We start from the raw sequence: 15,518 nt of genomic DNA on the forward strand, positions 1-15,518 counted from the left end.
GGGGGGGGGGGGGGGGTGTGTGAACAGAACTCCCATCCTTCTATTTGTTTTGTAAAACTGCCCATGAGAGTCATTTTGATTTAAACTGTGTCTCCTTCTTCATTGTAGGGGAAAAGCAAAAGGTCAAGAGGACTCCTCGATAGAAAGGTCTGTAATTTGTGTGACTAGTTGGAATTTGGGATCTGTCACCTGATGTCCCTTCCTTTTGCTTTAGGGCAAAAGTATGGGAGGCCACTTGACAGCTGGAGTTGGCAATGAAAGTTCTTTCGTGCTTCCTTTACAAAAGAAATTAGGTCATGGTTAAAAAAAATAATTGTGGTTCACTTAAAGTGAAAAGCATTGCTTTGATCTCTGTCAGGACTGAATCATGGCACGGTCTTCAATCCAAACAAATGATTTTCATCCTCAAAATGTGGTTGAATCATGTGTGTCTTTAGTGTCAAAGATTTTCATCATTTGAGAGTATATTACAAAGAAGCAGGATGTTAGAAATTAATGTAGTAATTTCTTGGCATTCACTACAGTGTGCACACGCGCACTTGTGCTTACATGGACAAATACATAGGTGCAACTGTATGTACACATGCTGTGTTTGTAAAGTAGGCTGAGGAAGCTGTTCATGACAGTCAAGGCAACAGCAGCAACAACAACAACAAAAAAGGAAAAATGAAATTGTCCCCACAATATGGCAGGGACATTCTGATAAGGCTTATTCCACCAGGCTGTGCATTGGCAGTAAAACCTTTGTACGTAAAATATACTGGACTCCCCGGCACATCGAGGAGTACATCCTTTCAAGGAAGGAACCCCCTTCTGCTCCTTCCCAGCAGTGGTGCATAGGCTGGATTTACAATAGTGATTGCAGACAATCCTTCTGAACCTGCGTGCATTGCTCCCAGATAACTCATCAGTGCAATTAGATCTTTCTTCTCATTCCCATGACTTCACTATGTAGAAACTGTAAGTTTTACTCTCTACCTCAGAAAGAGAATGTGCTTGAAGAACCCCAAGGCTTTATTTACCTGACACAGTTAGGAACTGCTAATGTGACTTCAGCATGCCCTGTGTATGTGGCTCGATGCACTTCCCATGCTCACTGAACCCTTGTGATGATGGAGGAACCTCTGTGCTGTCACTGCCCCTGGCCAGCCAGAGGCAAAAGGGCAGTGTGAGGCTTTTAAACCAGGTTAGGAGCTCTTTCCTAGGGGCTAGTCCTCCAAATATTACTCCTGGTATAACTGCTATGCTAGCCTGTACTGAGTGCCCACTCTGCACTGGGCTCTGTTCCTAACATCTTCAGTGGGTTGCCTCCCTTGTTTTCACATCTTTAGGAGGTAGATGCTATTATTATTCCCTTATTACTAGGAGGAATTAGACAGAGAGAGGTAAGTCATCCAAGATAAATAAATAACAAAGCTGGTACAGGAAAGTGGATTGCATGACACCCAGACCCCTAAAGCATTAGAAAGCTACAAATCCCAATCATTCGCAATGATAATCCTTTTAAAATATATTACGTCTCCTATCCAGGGTATTTAATGCTTCCCCTTTCCAGTGCCATATGCTTAGGTAATAAGTTTGTGCCTTTGCGTCCTTCCCTACCAGACAGCAGTTGTCATCTCTGCTGTCATGTCTGCTTTTATCAGCTTCACTATAGATAGCCTTTTCTGTCTTCTAGATTAATTAAATAGATAGTCAAAAATCACTGGGTGTGGTGAAGCATGTCTGTAATCCCAGCGATAGGAAAGCCGGGGTGAAGATTATTTGTTTCTTTATCACAATTATAGTGTTGGTTTCTTTAGTATTTCCAATATATTCTTGTGATCACCTCAGTGGAAAACTTAATATTGTATAGATGAGTCAGCTAAACCATTTTAATTAGACAACTTGTACAGCACTGGATCTGTCACGGCCCTCATCTGTTCTCATATATATGTATATTTGACCATTTATCTAATATTATATATATATAACATATATATATATATATGTTCAAAAGTCAGTCAAGGTCTACCTCTCTGCCCCTCTATCTCTCTGTCTCTGGGTCTGTCTCTGTGTGTGTGTCTGCCTCTTTGTCTCCCTGTCTCTCTGTGTCTGGTTCTCTTTCTCTTTACTTCTCTGCTTTTTGTCTCCTTGTCTCTCTGCTTCTATGTCTCTATGCCTCTCTCTGTCTCTCTCTCTCTCATAAGACCTTATTTAAGAAAGGGGGTAAATTCCAAAAAAGGAGATTGCAGAATATTTTAGAGGCTGTTTTAATTTTCTCTATTAAATCGCCCCTCCCACCTAATCATTTTGCCATTAAACTTTCAAAGTAAACTTAATTATATGGTTTTTATTTGAAAAGTAGTTTTTTTCATGTAAAAACAATTGAGAGAAGAAAGTTCCAGTATTATTAAGATTGTCAACATTGCCTACTGCATATACTTGTTGCATGTAAATGACTATTTATACACATCAGAAAAGAGGTTAACTTATCAGTGATCCACAAAGTGATATTTTCCCTTATGTATTTCACTTAACACATTTTTTAATGATTACTCAGGAAAAAAAATAAAGTCCAGAAAGGAGAAAAATAACAAGTATGGGAGAATCTCCTGATGACATTATAACCCTTTGACAATATTTATGTTCTTTGTCATGTTCCTGATTTTCCACTGTGCCTTTAACTCTGAGTTTATTTTAATACTTTATCATGAGCTTGTACAACAATGTTGTTAAAAGCTTACTACATAATATTCCACAATTAAAGATATCCCATAGATTTAACAGCTATCATATTGATCAACATTAAATTACAAATGCTAGACATCTTACCTGATCACAAAAACTGGTTTATAGCACAGAGCTTGAAGTTCATTGACCCAAACGGCTTGAAGTTCAAATTAAACATACATATATACTCACTCATCAAATCCTCACTGACTTTTGACTATGCATCAAGCAGTGGACCACAGTGGCAGCAAAACACAACTGTGAATGAAGCAAACTTAACTTCTTGCCCTCTTGAGACTTCTCTTTTACTGAGAAAGGCAGATAACAGACATCCACTGTAATGTCCTAGAATGATCCATACTTGGAAGAACATTAAAGCTGAATACTCACATAGCTATGAAGAATGCGCCCGCCAGGCGGTGGTGGCGCACGCCTTTTATCTCGGGAGGCAGAGGAAGGCGGATCTCTGTGAGTTCGAGGCCAGCCTGGTCTATAAGAGCTAGTTCCAGGACAGGAACCAAAAGCTGAAGAGAAACCCTGTTTCAAAAAGTCCAAAAAAAAAATGTGCCCAAGTAAAGATTGTGAGAATTCTGTAGACATTCTTTAGTAGTCTGTGACCAACAGACTTCCTCTGCACACACCTTTTCTTGAGGAAAACGGGAATGCCAAGTTTCACTTTTGTGATAATGGCGATCCTTTCTGAGCCCAGCTCTTTCTCCTGTATCTAAAGAGAAAACGATGTGCCTTTGCTTAGGGACCTGAGAATGAAGCTGCTTTTGATCCCCAGCTTGTCATGCTGCCTGTGCATATCCCCAGCAGGCTCAACTCATCCATCATAATTGTACCAAGTGGTCCTTAACTGTGCCACATTTTCTCAGCGAGCATTTGAAGGGTATCAGAAAAGATGGAATCAATGCTGTAGTGAAGTAAAATGTGCCTCCGGAAAAGGGAATTTCACATTTGACTGAAAACAGACCCCGTCTATTTAAAATGCTTCTCTGGTCCGGCTGTTTGATCTTTCATATGGACTTGATGGACTGGGTGTTTCTGTTCCATAAGAGTTCACCTAAGCATGGGCACTTTTCAGAACAGTTTCAGAGTTGAGAAAGGCCTGGTTGAATATGACACCTTTCAAAGGAATGGCTGAGGTTATTCTAGAAAACTGCTGCTGACGCAGGTGCCCTTTATACTCCATCCCTTCCCTTTTTGCCTTTCTGTTCCTCTGCCTTTTATGCCCTTTGTGTGGGCTGTGTACTCCGACAGTCCAGTCTTAGGTAGCTTCATGTCTTGCCATCTAAGGACTGTCCTGCTCATCCACAAACCTCAGAATTCTAGAATATTACTCTTTGGGGTTTTCTCAGTTCTGTACAGCATGTAGTGTGGGTAATTTGTCATCCATTTTGGTCAGGAAGTTGCTACAAATAATCTTATGTATAAAAACTGGAGAAGAAAAGTCTCTCCGGTCTTTGACATGGTCAGAAAGTGACAGTGCTGAGGTCATTGGTTTTGTGGTTTTATCACTCCAGCAGTTTGTTTAAAAGGGTACCAGGTTGAGGATGTGGCTCAGGAGGCACAGTGCCTGTTGGGAATGCACAGGTCCCTGGATTGCTCCCCAGTACTGCATAAAACCAGACATGGTGACAAATTGCCTGCAAGCTCAGAACTCAGAAGGCGACGACAGCAGGACCAGAAGTTCAAGGCTACCTTCAGCAAGCTATATAGCAAGTTTGAAGCCGCTGTCCCAAACAGAAAAATAAGAAAAAAAATTAAAAGCCAACACATCTAGAGGGGGTGAAATGTGATGCCAGGGAGGACATAGGGTGGAAAATTACAAGTATTTGTTAAGCTTTGACTAAGTGGTTTCTTAATAGAAATTCAAGTCTTGCCAAGGAAGTGACTTGCAGAGATCACAGAGGAAGGCAGTATAGACTAGATCCCAGGTCTTCTGGCTTCCGAGTCACCATTTTCCCATCATACCATGTAATATCTCTTTTTGTATTCATGGGGCTTAATTTAACAAATTGCTTTCCAGCCTAGTAAATAAGAAATACCAGGTCAAGGGAAGGACAGGTTGTCTCAGACATAAGAGGTCACTAGAAGACTGAACAAGGACAGCATAGCTCAGGAAGAAGACACACAGAAAACTCTGGAAACATTAGACTATGAGAACTTGGAGGTATGGAAGTAGGAACAATGTAGGGTAAGTGTATGGAAGAGCGAAATGTGCAAACACCATGAGAACATGAGGAGGAATGAGGAAAGACAATGAAAAGATGGTGAGGGTGAGCATCATGTAGGAATCCTTTCTTTTAGGTCTATATGTATTGGGAACATTAGGAATGTGGCTATTTTTTATTATAGCAGAAACATTGTCCTAGGAGTTCCACAAAGAGTTATGATCTTACACAACTCATTCACCATCTCTGAGCATCCATTTCCCTGTCTATATGCTGACCACTGTGGCAAGGTGAGGCCTGGGAAAAGTCTTTGTGAATTCCCACCCCCCCCTTTTTTTGCAGATGGTAAAATTCAGGTCCTCAGAGGGTAATGTCTTGCCTGCAGTATGCATCAGACTGCAGCAGAGCAAGGCTTTGAACCCAGGATAGTGGACTTCAGGGCCAAGCTTATTCTTTTGGGCCCATAACAGTCTATTGAGCAAAAGACAAACCTAGTGATTTTCAAGATCCCTTATGTTTGAAAAGTCAGAACTGTGCATATGCTATGTTCCTAAGCTGCAGTTAAGTCAGCAGCTCTCTCTCTCTGAATGTTGTGTCTTTTGAACAGTTTGAGCCCACTGAGGATCTCAACTTTGTTTTGTACAAAGATTGACACATTGAGGACCTTCACTAGAAATAAAAAACAAGGTCAGACAAATGACGTTTTTGGTCTTTGATTAATACTAAAGACTTAAAAGAAACTCTCCATCCCTTCATCTACACTATCATTTAGAACTATATATGTAGGAAGAACTTTCTCAGTTCTATAGTGCAACTACCTAAACAGTTCCTAAGAGACATGTTTGGTGATTGAGAGACCAAATATTTTCCTGCAGCAGAGTACTGTGGTCTCTCCTTCCAGGGAGTGGAATGGTTAGCATCTGTACAGGGATTTCCAGGAATCCCACCATTCACCACTAGATCAGTTTGATACAATGTTCATCTGCTGCTCATGTATATGAAAACTATTTTTTCAATAAGAATTTCATCTTAGCCTGGTATGATGGTGTATGCCTGTAACTTTAATATATATATATATATATATATATATATATATATATATATATATGTCTTTCTTGCATGTATTTCTAGTACCTGCAGAGATCAGAAGAGAGAGTTGGATCCATTGGACCTAGAGTTACAGATAGATGGCCACCCTATGAGAGCTGAGAATTGAACAATTGAACCCAGATCTTCTAAATTTTAGATTTCTTTAGAATCTAAAAGAACAGCCAGGGACCTTAACACAGGCCTGCATGCTTACAATCTTAGTAGCAATCAAGAGGCTGAGGCAGGAGGGTTAAGTTTGAGGGCAGCCTGGGCTATATAGTGAGATCCTGTCTCAAAACAACAGCAACAATAATGATAAAGAAAGTAGCCTAGGGCTGGCAATGTAGCCCAAGGTAGAGAGAGTGCTTACTTAGCATGCATGAAGTCCTGGGTTTGATACCTGCTACCAAAAAAAAAAAAATCACTTAAAAGTGAGTTCTTTCTCCTGAATGTGTTCTTTTCATCTTTGCAGACGTTATTCCTAAATCTTCTAGTACAGCTGCAATCCTGGGCCTATCTATGTTGCTTCCCATTGGGTCTTAACTAACACACGTCATCATCCTGCCTTCCTCTGCTTTGCTTTAGATTTAGAATTTCCCCTAAATAACTGCTCCAGAAACTCTGAAAGTTACCTAATTAGTGATTACACTTTGCAAATGAAAAAGAGCATTTCCCAGCTAGTTGACTCAGTCAGTTAGAGCAGGATGCTAATAATTAGGCCACAGCTACAGGTCTGAGCTGCAGTGGGAAGGGTGGATTCACAGAGGATGGGTATAGCCCTGGTCCCAAGAAAGAAGAGGATGAGAGATGCAGATGTCTCAGCACAGCACCCCGCTTGGCTGCTTAGTGATCTCACTCTGGGAGAGCAAGGCATTGTAAACAAAAGAGGGAGAAAAGGAAGGACATGGGGGACACCTACAAATGACACTCGACAAGTTTGTGGAGACGAAAGGAAGAACAACAGAAGAAGGCAGCACCTGAAGCATGGCATGACCTTTAATCAGGGCTCTCATTCCCAGCAGGCTGTGAAGCTGCTCGGTCTTCACCTGCTCAGTGCATCTCACAATGCTGATACACTGCTTTAATTTGGGAAGCCTTCCTCTTGAGAGGCATGTCTTTTCTTGCTCTAAGTCTGAAGTACTCCCGTGTGTGGCATTCTCTGTGACAGATGTACTACAGCTATGCTTTAGCTGACTCCAGGCCCATAGCTTCTTGGCACTTGAGTAGTCTATTTGATGTCCAGGAGCATGTTTCCTTGGAGAGCAGGTTTCTCATCCAAGAAGGTAAAAAGGTGTAATCCTTTTGTTCTAAAACAACCCCTGTTAAAGTCTACAACTCCAGTCCACCCTAGGTGATTCTATCGGAAGGTCTAACCCATGTTTGTTGATGTACACAGATATCCTAGACCCAGCCTGCAGAAGGGCATTGTCTTAAGAGAGATGGAGGTTCTTCCCCTTCTGAATCCCTACCCCAGACTGTTCTGTTTCACAAACAGACCCATTTCCTTACTGTTCTCCCTAAGAAACGGAATTTTGAAAATATCTGAACATCTTTAAGGATACAGGATTCTCTGGCAAACCACCCATCCATAGCCTTTGCTTCCTATAGGGGTCTGAGTCTTCATGACTGGATCAAACACGTGACTAGCAAGACCAGCCAGCTCCATGCATGGCCATCTGTGGCCATTCCGCATGTCTGTTTCTTGCTGATGGAGCCCTGCCATTCTTCTCTGAATTCTAACCTCCCGCCATCAGAACCCATCCTTGCAGGGAGGTGGAAATGTAGCCATGGGCTACTTCTTCAGGAACATGTGCCACCTGCCATCCTCTGCCTGGACTCACGGTTCATCCTGCCAGCACTAACGTCTGCTAATGGGAGCATTCCTTGTCAAACCCTCTCTTGCCCACTCAGGAAGGAGAAATTTACTTCCATCTGTAAAACAATTTACATTCTCTTGCTGTCCTGATTAGATTAGAAAGAGAGATAATCTTGGCAAAAAAAAAATTTCCATTGCTTTTATGCTTTATAACAGTTTCTTCAGTTAAAAGCATGCAAAAGCTCATTGCTGTTTGGAGTTGGCATCTAATGCTAAGGGGACCCCCCTTCTGCACTTAGTATTTTGACTTGAGATGACAGTTTATTATTCTCCTTGGAACCCGAGGATGGAATTTGAAGGTTTTTATTTTGCTGTGTTTGGTTACTGTGTCTTTAGTATAAACAAATATCTTGTCTTATTCTTTTGTCTGAGACTCTCAGACTTCGAGGGTTTTGGCCTTGAACCTATTGATTGTTCATAGTTAACAGTATTTGAGACAGGGCATGAACCAACCTAAGCCATGGCACAACAGTTCTTGACAAATCCATTGATTTTCCCCCTTGAGTTTTGTGGAAGCTCTTAAAATTACAGAGAAAAGTATAACCCTGTGATTTGATACAAATGTATGTTCAATGGATATGCTGAAGGTAATCAACCTCTTAAATTCCCGAGAAGGCAGAAACAGTCATCATGGAGAACTCGAGGCAAAAACACCATGCCTTCTTGTGTCTTCCCTCCCTACTTTCCTAGTCACCAGGACTTTTGGATCCTGGTGCAAAATGTCTCTTTTTCTCATGTAACAAGTATCAGTAGTTAAAATACAGTGGTTTTTTTATTGGCAAAATTTCCTTTTTAGTACTAAGGTTTGAATATCTGACCTCATGTTTGTTAGGCAAACACTACAATGGAACCTATCTTTAGTGCTTTTTCATTTTTTATATTAAGACAAAATCTCTCACTAGGTTGTGCATGATGGGCAAATCACTCTGTAGTTTAGGCAAGTCTCAAACTTACGGTTCTTATTCCTCAGCACTCCAGGCAGTTGGAATGACAGGCCTATGCCACCAGACCCAGGTTTGGTTTTCTTTATTTTAAGTGAGGATAATATTATGTTTTACTTTTGTCATCCAAATCTCTTCTGATTTTATTGAACTTATAATTCATGATGTTTTTAATATAGAAAAATATTTAAAAGAAATATCCCCCCCACCGCACTCCTAGAGGATTTCTCTAGACATTTATACATAAAATAGGGTACTTCCCTGTTTTAGGGTTGATGACGAGTTAAGAAAAAGGGATCAGCAACATAGCTATTTAAGACTATGGGTGCATAGATAAAATAATTGTGAGATATTATACACTTATATAATTAATAACTATACTAATATATAATAATAAAGACAAATATCTGTATTGTATATATAATTTGTAAAATGGCTTAGGGAAACAGATCATAAAAGTTTCTGCTTTTAGTTTCCTTTGGTATGGTCAGTGACCATATATATAAAGATAAATATATCTTACATATATCATTATATGTAAAGGTGTGTTTTATATATAACTGTTATAAATGACTCAAGGAAAGAGATCATTATATATTATAAACAGGAATATATCACCATATAATATATAAAAATATATAAATTTTTATTATATATGTAGAAATACTTTTGTAGCAGTTTAATGGTCCTTCCTGATCTCTCAGATATCCCTGGTAACTAGTTTAATGACAGTATTTGACATCCTGATGTACATATGTAAAATCAATCCTAGCAGCCATATTTTCCCATCACTAAGTGGTAATTGCAAAGTGTTAGTACATATGTGTTGATCACACTCTTAAAAAAATCAGAAGATATTTAACTTCTGGCAAACTTTCTTTCCCCAGGCCATAAAAATTACTACACCAGCTAAATCTGTGAAGTCACCATGGGATTATGACTTTATCATTTATGATGGTACCATAGATAAGACCGCTCCAGACTTCTTAGCCTTCAAGGCACATTATAGCTTAGCCTGGGGAAGTATTTTTTCTCTCCTGCAACAAATTGAGAAGTTTCTCAAGGACTATGCAATAACGGAAGCCAAAGTAAAAGGGAAGAGTTTGGTGGCCCTGCTTCCAGAATTTGAGCTGAAGAATAAGCTCACCAGAAATGATGTTTTGTCTGTGTTAGAGAACCCGCTTCACATCCAAATGCTGCTAAACCTGCCGGGACGGAGGTATCAGGGCCAAGATGGAAAGAACGAGGCTGCCATCAAAATCCAAGCCACATGGAAATGTCATAAGGCGAGAAAATTCTTCATTTGTTATCGCCAGAAGAAGTGGGCCTCAGGTGTGATTGCCCTTGCGTGGCTTTTACATTGCCACAAGACAAGACTAAAGAAGATACTAAAGGAATCTCGTCAGAGACACCTGGAGAATTTCCGCATTCGAGCCAAGGTGCACCAGGCTGCCAGCTGTTAAAGCAGACCTCTTTTTCTAAACATTTCCTGCTTGAACAACTGCAGTAACTTGTCTCTTTATCTCCCCTTCCCTCTCCAGTCACCCGCCCACCCAGCATCCTTCATCTAAAAGTCTCCTCGGTATAAGATGCACAAACTCTGTTTGTGCAGCATATTTTAGACTTAACTCAGAGTCTGGCTTATATGCCTGCAAAATCTGCTGCAATTTTTCTATAAAAGAAAATTCTTTTTGTTTTGACTATGGTAGTGGTGTTGGAAAGTCAATGTTTTAGCTGCACTACCTTTTCTCTATATCTATGTATATTACACACCTTCTGACATTTTAATTTGCTAGAAAAAAATCCTCACTTGTCTACATTGCTGTCACCACTTTGTCAGAAAGTATTTAAGTTTGCAGACAGCCTTTTAATTAGTGCTCACAATTTCATTTATGTTTGCTTTCTTTTTTTTCATTCATATTCTGTTAATTAAGTGAGCTGCCTCTAATCTTCCCCTGCCAGTAGCATCATGTAGCCACCTAATTAAATTAATTGGGGAAGATGTTTTAAGTATGTAATTAAATCAATTAATATAATTTATGCCTGGCTTAACTGTACAGTGGAAACCAGCTGAAGTTTGACTAGATGAATCCACTACAGCTTCCTGTCACTGATCAATGCTCTTCTTGCTTTTCAGCATCTGGCAGCCAACTGGAGTCGCATCAGGACCTCCAGGAGGACTATTATCCATATCCCATCATTAGGTATAACACTTTTGCCTGCAAATCTATCAGCAACCTCTATTACCCACCACATTATGGCTCCTTGATTGAGTTCAAGGAAGGCCCCTTGTTTTATTCAAATTGGTCTCGGCAGGAAAATGTTCTCAACATGATGAGAGTAATAACACAGGGCCCTCGCTCGAAACGGCGTTTAATTTGGGGATTAAGCAAATAAAGTCATTATGTGGGGGCTGCTATTCAGTGGAGAGGTGATTTGCTGTAATTCGCTTTCATCTGTATGAAATGAACTAAAAAGTTGTATTTTTCCCCCTGAAATAACAGATAATGTTTTCGATCCTCTTTAATGATGGAAGAACACGGGCTTGTGTGTGTTGTTGCTGTTACACCAATAGCCAGGATATTGCTTGTACACTGTTTTTAATCAAATGTGCAGTCAAAATGATAAGCTACATTCTCTGAAATTATTTAGTTCTAATTGCGAGCAGATGGGATGTTTTATTTGCACCTAGGGCGCCTGAGCAAAAGGAAATGCTGTGTGAACAAGAATAATTAAGAAGTTGAATAGTGTTTTTTGCGCTTAAATAATCTGCAGTTTCATGTTAATTAGCACTAATGTAATTATTTAATTACATTTATGAATTGGGGAACTTAAAAGCTGTTGTCTGAAACGCAGTGGTAAAATAGGTATGCCAAAGTGACACGGGGAAATTCAGAAATTTGTGCTGGAAGTTTGTTTCAGACATGAGTTACTGTGGGTGTTTGCATTTGCTGGATGCTTGCTTTGCTTTGTTTTGCCTCTACCTAGACTGTTAAATTTCTTGAATAAGTCTGGATTTTTTTTTTTTATGCTGACTTAGTAGAGTTTTGACAACCAGCAAAACCCACTGGGTTTCATTGTTACCTGTTAGTGCTTTGTTAAGGCCTTTTAAGTAGAGCAGCACAGCCAATAATCTAGTGTAGTAAAATCCTAGGCTACAACTTGTGCTCAGATGTGGAAATGCCTGTTTGAATATTGGCGTGTGGTAAAGAAACATCACATCTAAACAGTAATATGAAAGAAAATATTATAATTACTATATAACTGAAACTAAGATTTTTTTTTAAATTAGCAAAAATTTAATAGTAATAAACAGACTTTCCTAGATTACAGAGTATGTGCTTTGACCCAGGGCTTGTGGGAGCTGGCGAGGAAATGCTGGCCCTGCACAGAGCCTTTGGTTTTGTCCTTCTGTGCCTATCAGTGAGAAAAGACAGATCTGAATCTTGCCCTCACTTATGCTTTGGTTTTGGTGAGACTACTTTTGCACAAAATACGCTCACACACAGAAATTACACTTGTAATTGATTACAACCCGAGAGGCTAATTGAAGACCCAATTAACTGACTTGGGGCCTTAGAATAAGGTGCAAGAGCTTTTGCTTCTGCAACTAATTGTAGACTTGGCCTGTTAATGTGCAGGGGGTCTCGTTTTGCTTTCTGTATCTTATTCAGAGCTAGAACCAGAAGTGGGGCCCTACCTTACACTGTTGAAAAGCACTATCTGTCCCCTACTTTTCAATGTCAATATGCATGAGGTTATTGCAGTTGTCATTTCCACAAACTTCCCCCTCCTGCACTCGACTTTTCACACCCTCCAGGACAAAAAACAAAATCCCCCTAAGCCATCCACTCTGACACAAAGGAGTCTCCAAAGTAGCAAAAAGTAACCCTGCATAATAGTGTAAACAGGGCAGCACCAGGAATTCCAAATGTAAGTCTCACATCATTTCAAAGACTTGGCAAATATAAAACAAAGGGAAGAATGACCCGATCATAAAGGTTTAAATTACAAAGCATGATTTTAAATTTATCATTAAAACTGTTTTCTTCCATATTGTACATACGTAGTGTAAATAAGCATATAATCAGTATGATATCTCCACCAATGCACTGGTTTTTGTTTGCAACAATAGAAATATGAATTTTCAAAGAAAATTCCTAGTCGTGTATTTTTAAGAAACAAGTCAGGCACATTCCAAGCGAAGCATGCACAGAGGCCAACTGCACCCCCACCTTGTGGGGAGTTCGTTTCCACAGCCTGTGCTTCAGGTTTCCCTAAAAGTCCGTTATTAATCTTAAACAGTCGTCTCACATACTTTACAGGCAGAATTGTTAAACTATAGACTTTTTTTTCTTTTTAATAATATGAGGTACCTTTTTGTTTGGTTGTTTGTCACTTTCCTGTGGGAATACACAGATTTCAGACAAATAAAGCATGGCTTCTTTGTCTTACAGGCCAGATATTCACTGCAACAGTTCATAGAAATGAAAGTGAAGCTATTTCTTTTCTAAGTACGTTGAAAAAAAACAGTCAAAACAACAATAACAAAAAACCCACCCCATCCTATTCAATATAATAATTTTGCTTCCAGAGTGCAGGTGGATTAATTCACTAGTCACCATCAGTAGGGAGGGTTGTCAGGCTCAGGCAGACACTTCCAGCCTCTCTAGACTGTGCGGCTTCTCCTTCCAATGGGGCACTCATCGAGGTAATTACATCATGCTACCAGCCAGGTGGGGCTAGACTCACTTATTTGGCCTTAAGGTGCAGTGCCAAAAGGTGTATAACCGACTATTGTTGGAGACATTTGACTGTGGGCTCTGGTTTTGCACCTCTAGCAGTAATTGCATTCTCCAAATACAGAAAAAGACGGCTTGTCAGCGATATTTTTACTGTAAAATACTAGAATGTATTTTTAAATCTGTAATTTGAAATTAGTAATATTATGACATTATGTATTGCAGAGCAGTCTCCTTGAAAAGGGGAGTTACAAATTTGATTGACTGTTAGAATTTCAGGTAGTATTCCTAGAAGTGACAAATATTTGTAGCTATTTTTAACCTGCAAGGAAGGTGGATCGCAAATGACTAATTGTCCATAGAAACTGATTGACCTTGTAATTTCATTAAGATAAAAATGTAGGCTGATCTCTAAATTGGATATTGCATATTTTCATCATTTTTATTAATGAAATATAATTATAGCAAAATAATCTTCTATGCTTCATAGCAGGAACAGAAAACTAGGGTCTATTTTAAGCATAATCTATCAGTCAAAGAAGAACTGCAACAAAGAATCCTAATTTCTCTAGAAAAAAAAAAGTGGTCTAAATAAAGCCTGCCAACTTACACTGCTTGCGGGTTTTTTGTTAGGTTATTTCCTCCACTTTTAACTTATCCCCTGCACCTCTTTGTTACAGTACATCAATTGTTGTTGTTCCTAAATCCATGGCATTTAAAAAATATATTGCAATGAAGTGGGATGCGCCACATATTGAGCTCTGAGGTTCCAGCCGAATTTGGGGGCCAGCGTAGGCCAGTTAGCTCTCAGCAGTGAGTCTCTTCTCTCCCTCTCTTTGAAAGCACACGGAAGACACACTGAAGCACTTTGTTTTGTGCTTTCCTCCATGTAATATTTTACTTCATTGCCAACTGCCCAACTGATTTAATGGATAAAGCCAACGCACATAATTTTATTTTTTCCTCTGGGCATTATTAGTTCAGCAAACTGTTCTTGGCTTTAACACAATTAGAGGTCTCCAAAATATTCCAGTCCATAAAAGTTGTGAATACTTGTTTTGGTAATGTTCATAGACAACGTTCTTCAGCTGGCCTGTGCTAATGCAAAAGCCTGAAGGAAAAGATAGGAAGGCTTTGGTGTGCACATGACCATAGGATACCCCAAAGGCTGATAGGAAGGGTGTTTCCTAACTGCAGTTGCTCTCCTTCACACCCCAGGAGTGGAAAGCAGAGCTGCTCAGCACACTCACTCACACTCCCCACTCTTACTCTTCAGTTACCAGCTCAAAATCCAATAGAGTCTGTTCCTTATACTTTGGGGCAAGAAGTTGGGCCTTCCCACTCAGTCTACGCTGGCTTCCCCATATATTTTGGCAGAGGGTATGGAGTCCATAGATCAGCTATAGAGATGCCACACTAGATCTTCATGTCAGAAAGGTGTATAGTCACGATCTCCCTGATGGCTGTTCCTAGAGATAGCTAGGTCTTTTAACATAAGACAGAGACAAACTTGTTTTCTTCATAGCACAAACTAAAATTAAAACACATTTATATTATTCTATGTTGTATTCAAACAGGCAATTTAAGTCAACACTCATCCACAGGTTTGATCAGTCTTGGCCCACTGCTTTCAGAATATGAAGATAACCGGGTGGTCTTGCCCAACACTGAACCATAATACATAGAAGTGGCACCGAAGAGGGTTCTAAGTGTCACAAGCTCATACACTTTTCATTAAGTGGACTAATATTAGGATAGACTTTAAAATAAGTTTAATACACTAAATTAAAATTTAATCTTTGAAATCTTCTTTACAATTGTCATTAAAATATTGAAGATTGAGCCTTTAATCCCAGCACTCAGGGAGGCAAAGGCAGGAGGATCTCTGTGAGTTCGAGGCCAGACTGGTCTACAGAGTTGAGTTCCAGGACAGCCAGAGATACACAGAGAAACCCTGTCTTGAAAAAAAAAAGAAAGAAAA

At 39.7% G+C, this 15,518-nt stretch overlaps 1 protein-coding gene across 1 annotated transcript in view; it reads left to right on the top strand.

Moving 5' to 3' along the window:
• Iqch (IQ motif containing H) overlaps nucleotides 1-15,518 on the top strand; it is a 136,227-nt gene that overhangs the window by 11,957 nt on the left and 108,752 nt on the right. The window contains exons 3-5 of the mRNA XM_013346489.1: nucleotides 109-147; nucleotides 9,683-10,234; nucleotides 10,933-10,999. Of these exons, the coding sequence (XP_013201943.1) occupies nucleotides 109-147; nucleotides 9,683-10,234; nucleotides 10,933-10,999 (658 nt within the window). The remainder of the gene's footprint in view (nucleotides 1-108; nucleotides 148-9,682; nucleotides 10,235-10,932; nucleotides 11,000-15,518) is intronic.

The sequence above is a fragment of the Microtus ochrogaster genome, chromosome 5, assembly GCF_000317375.1.
Source record: "Microtus ochrogaster isolate Prairie Vole_2 chromosome 5, MicOch1.0, whole genome shotgun sequence".
Taxonomy (NCBI): Eukaryota; Metazoa; Chordata; class Mammalia; order Rodentia; family Cricetidae; genus Microtus; species Microtus ochrogaster.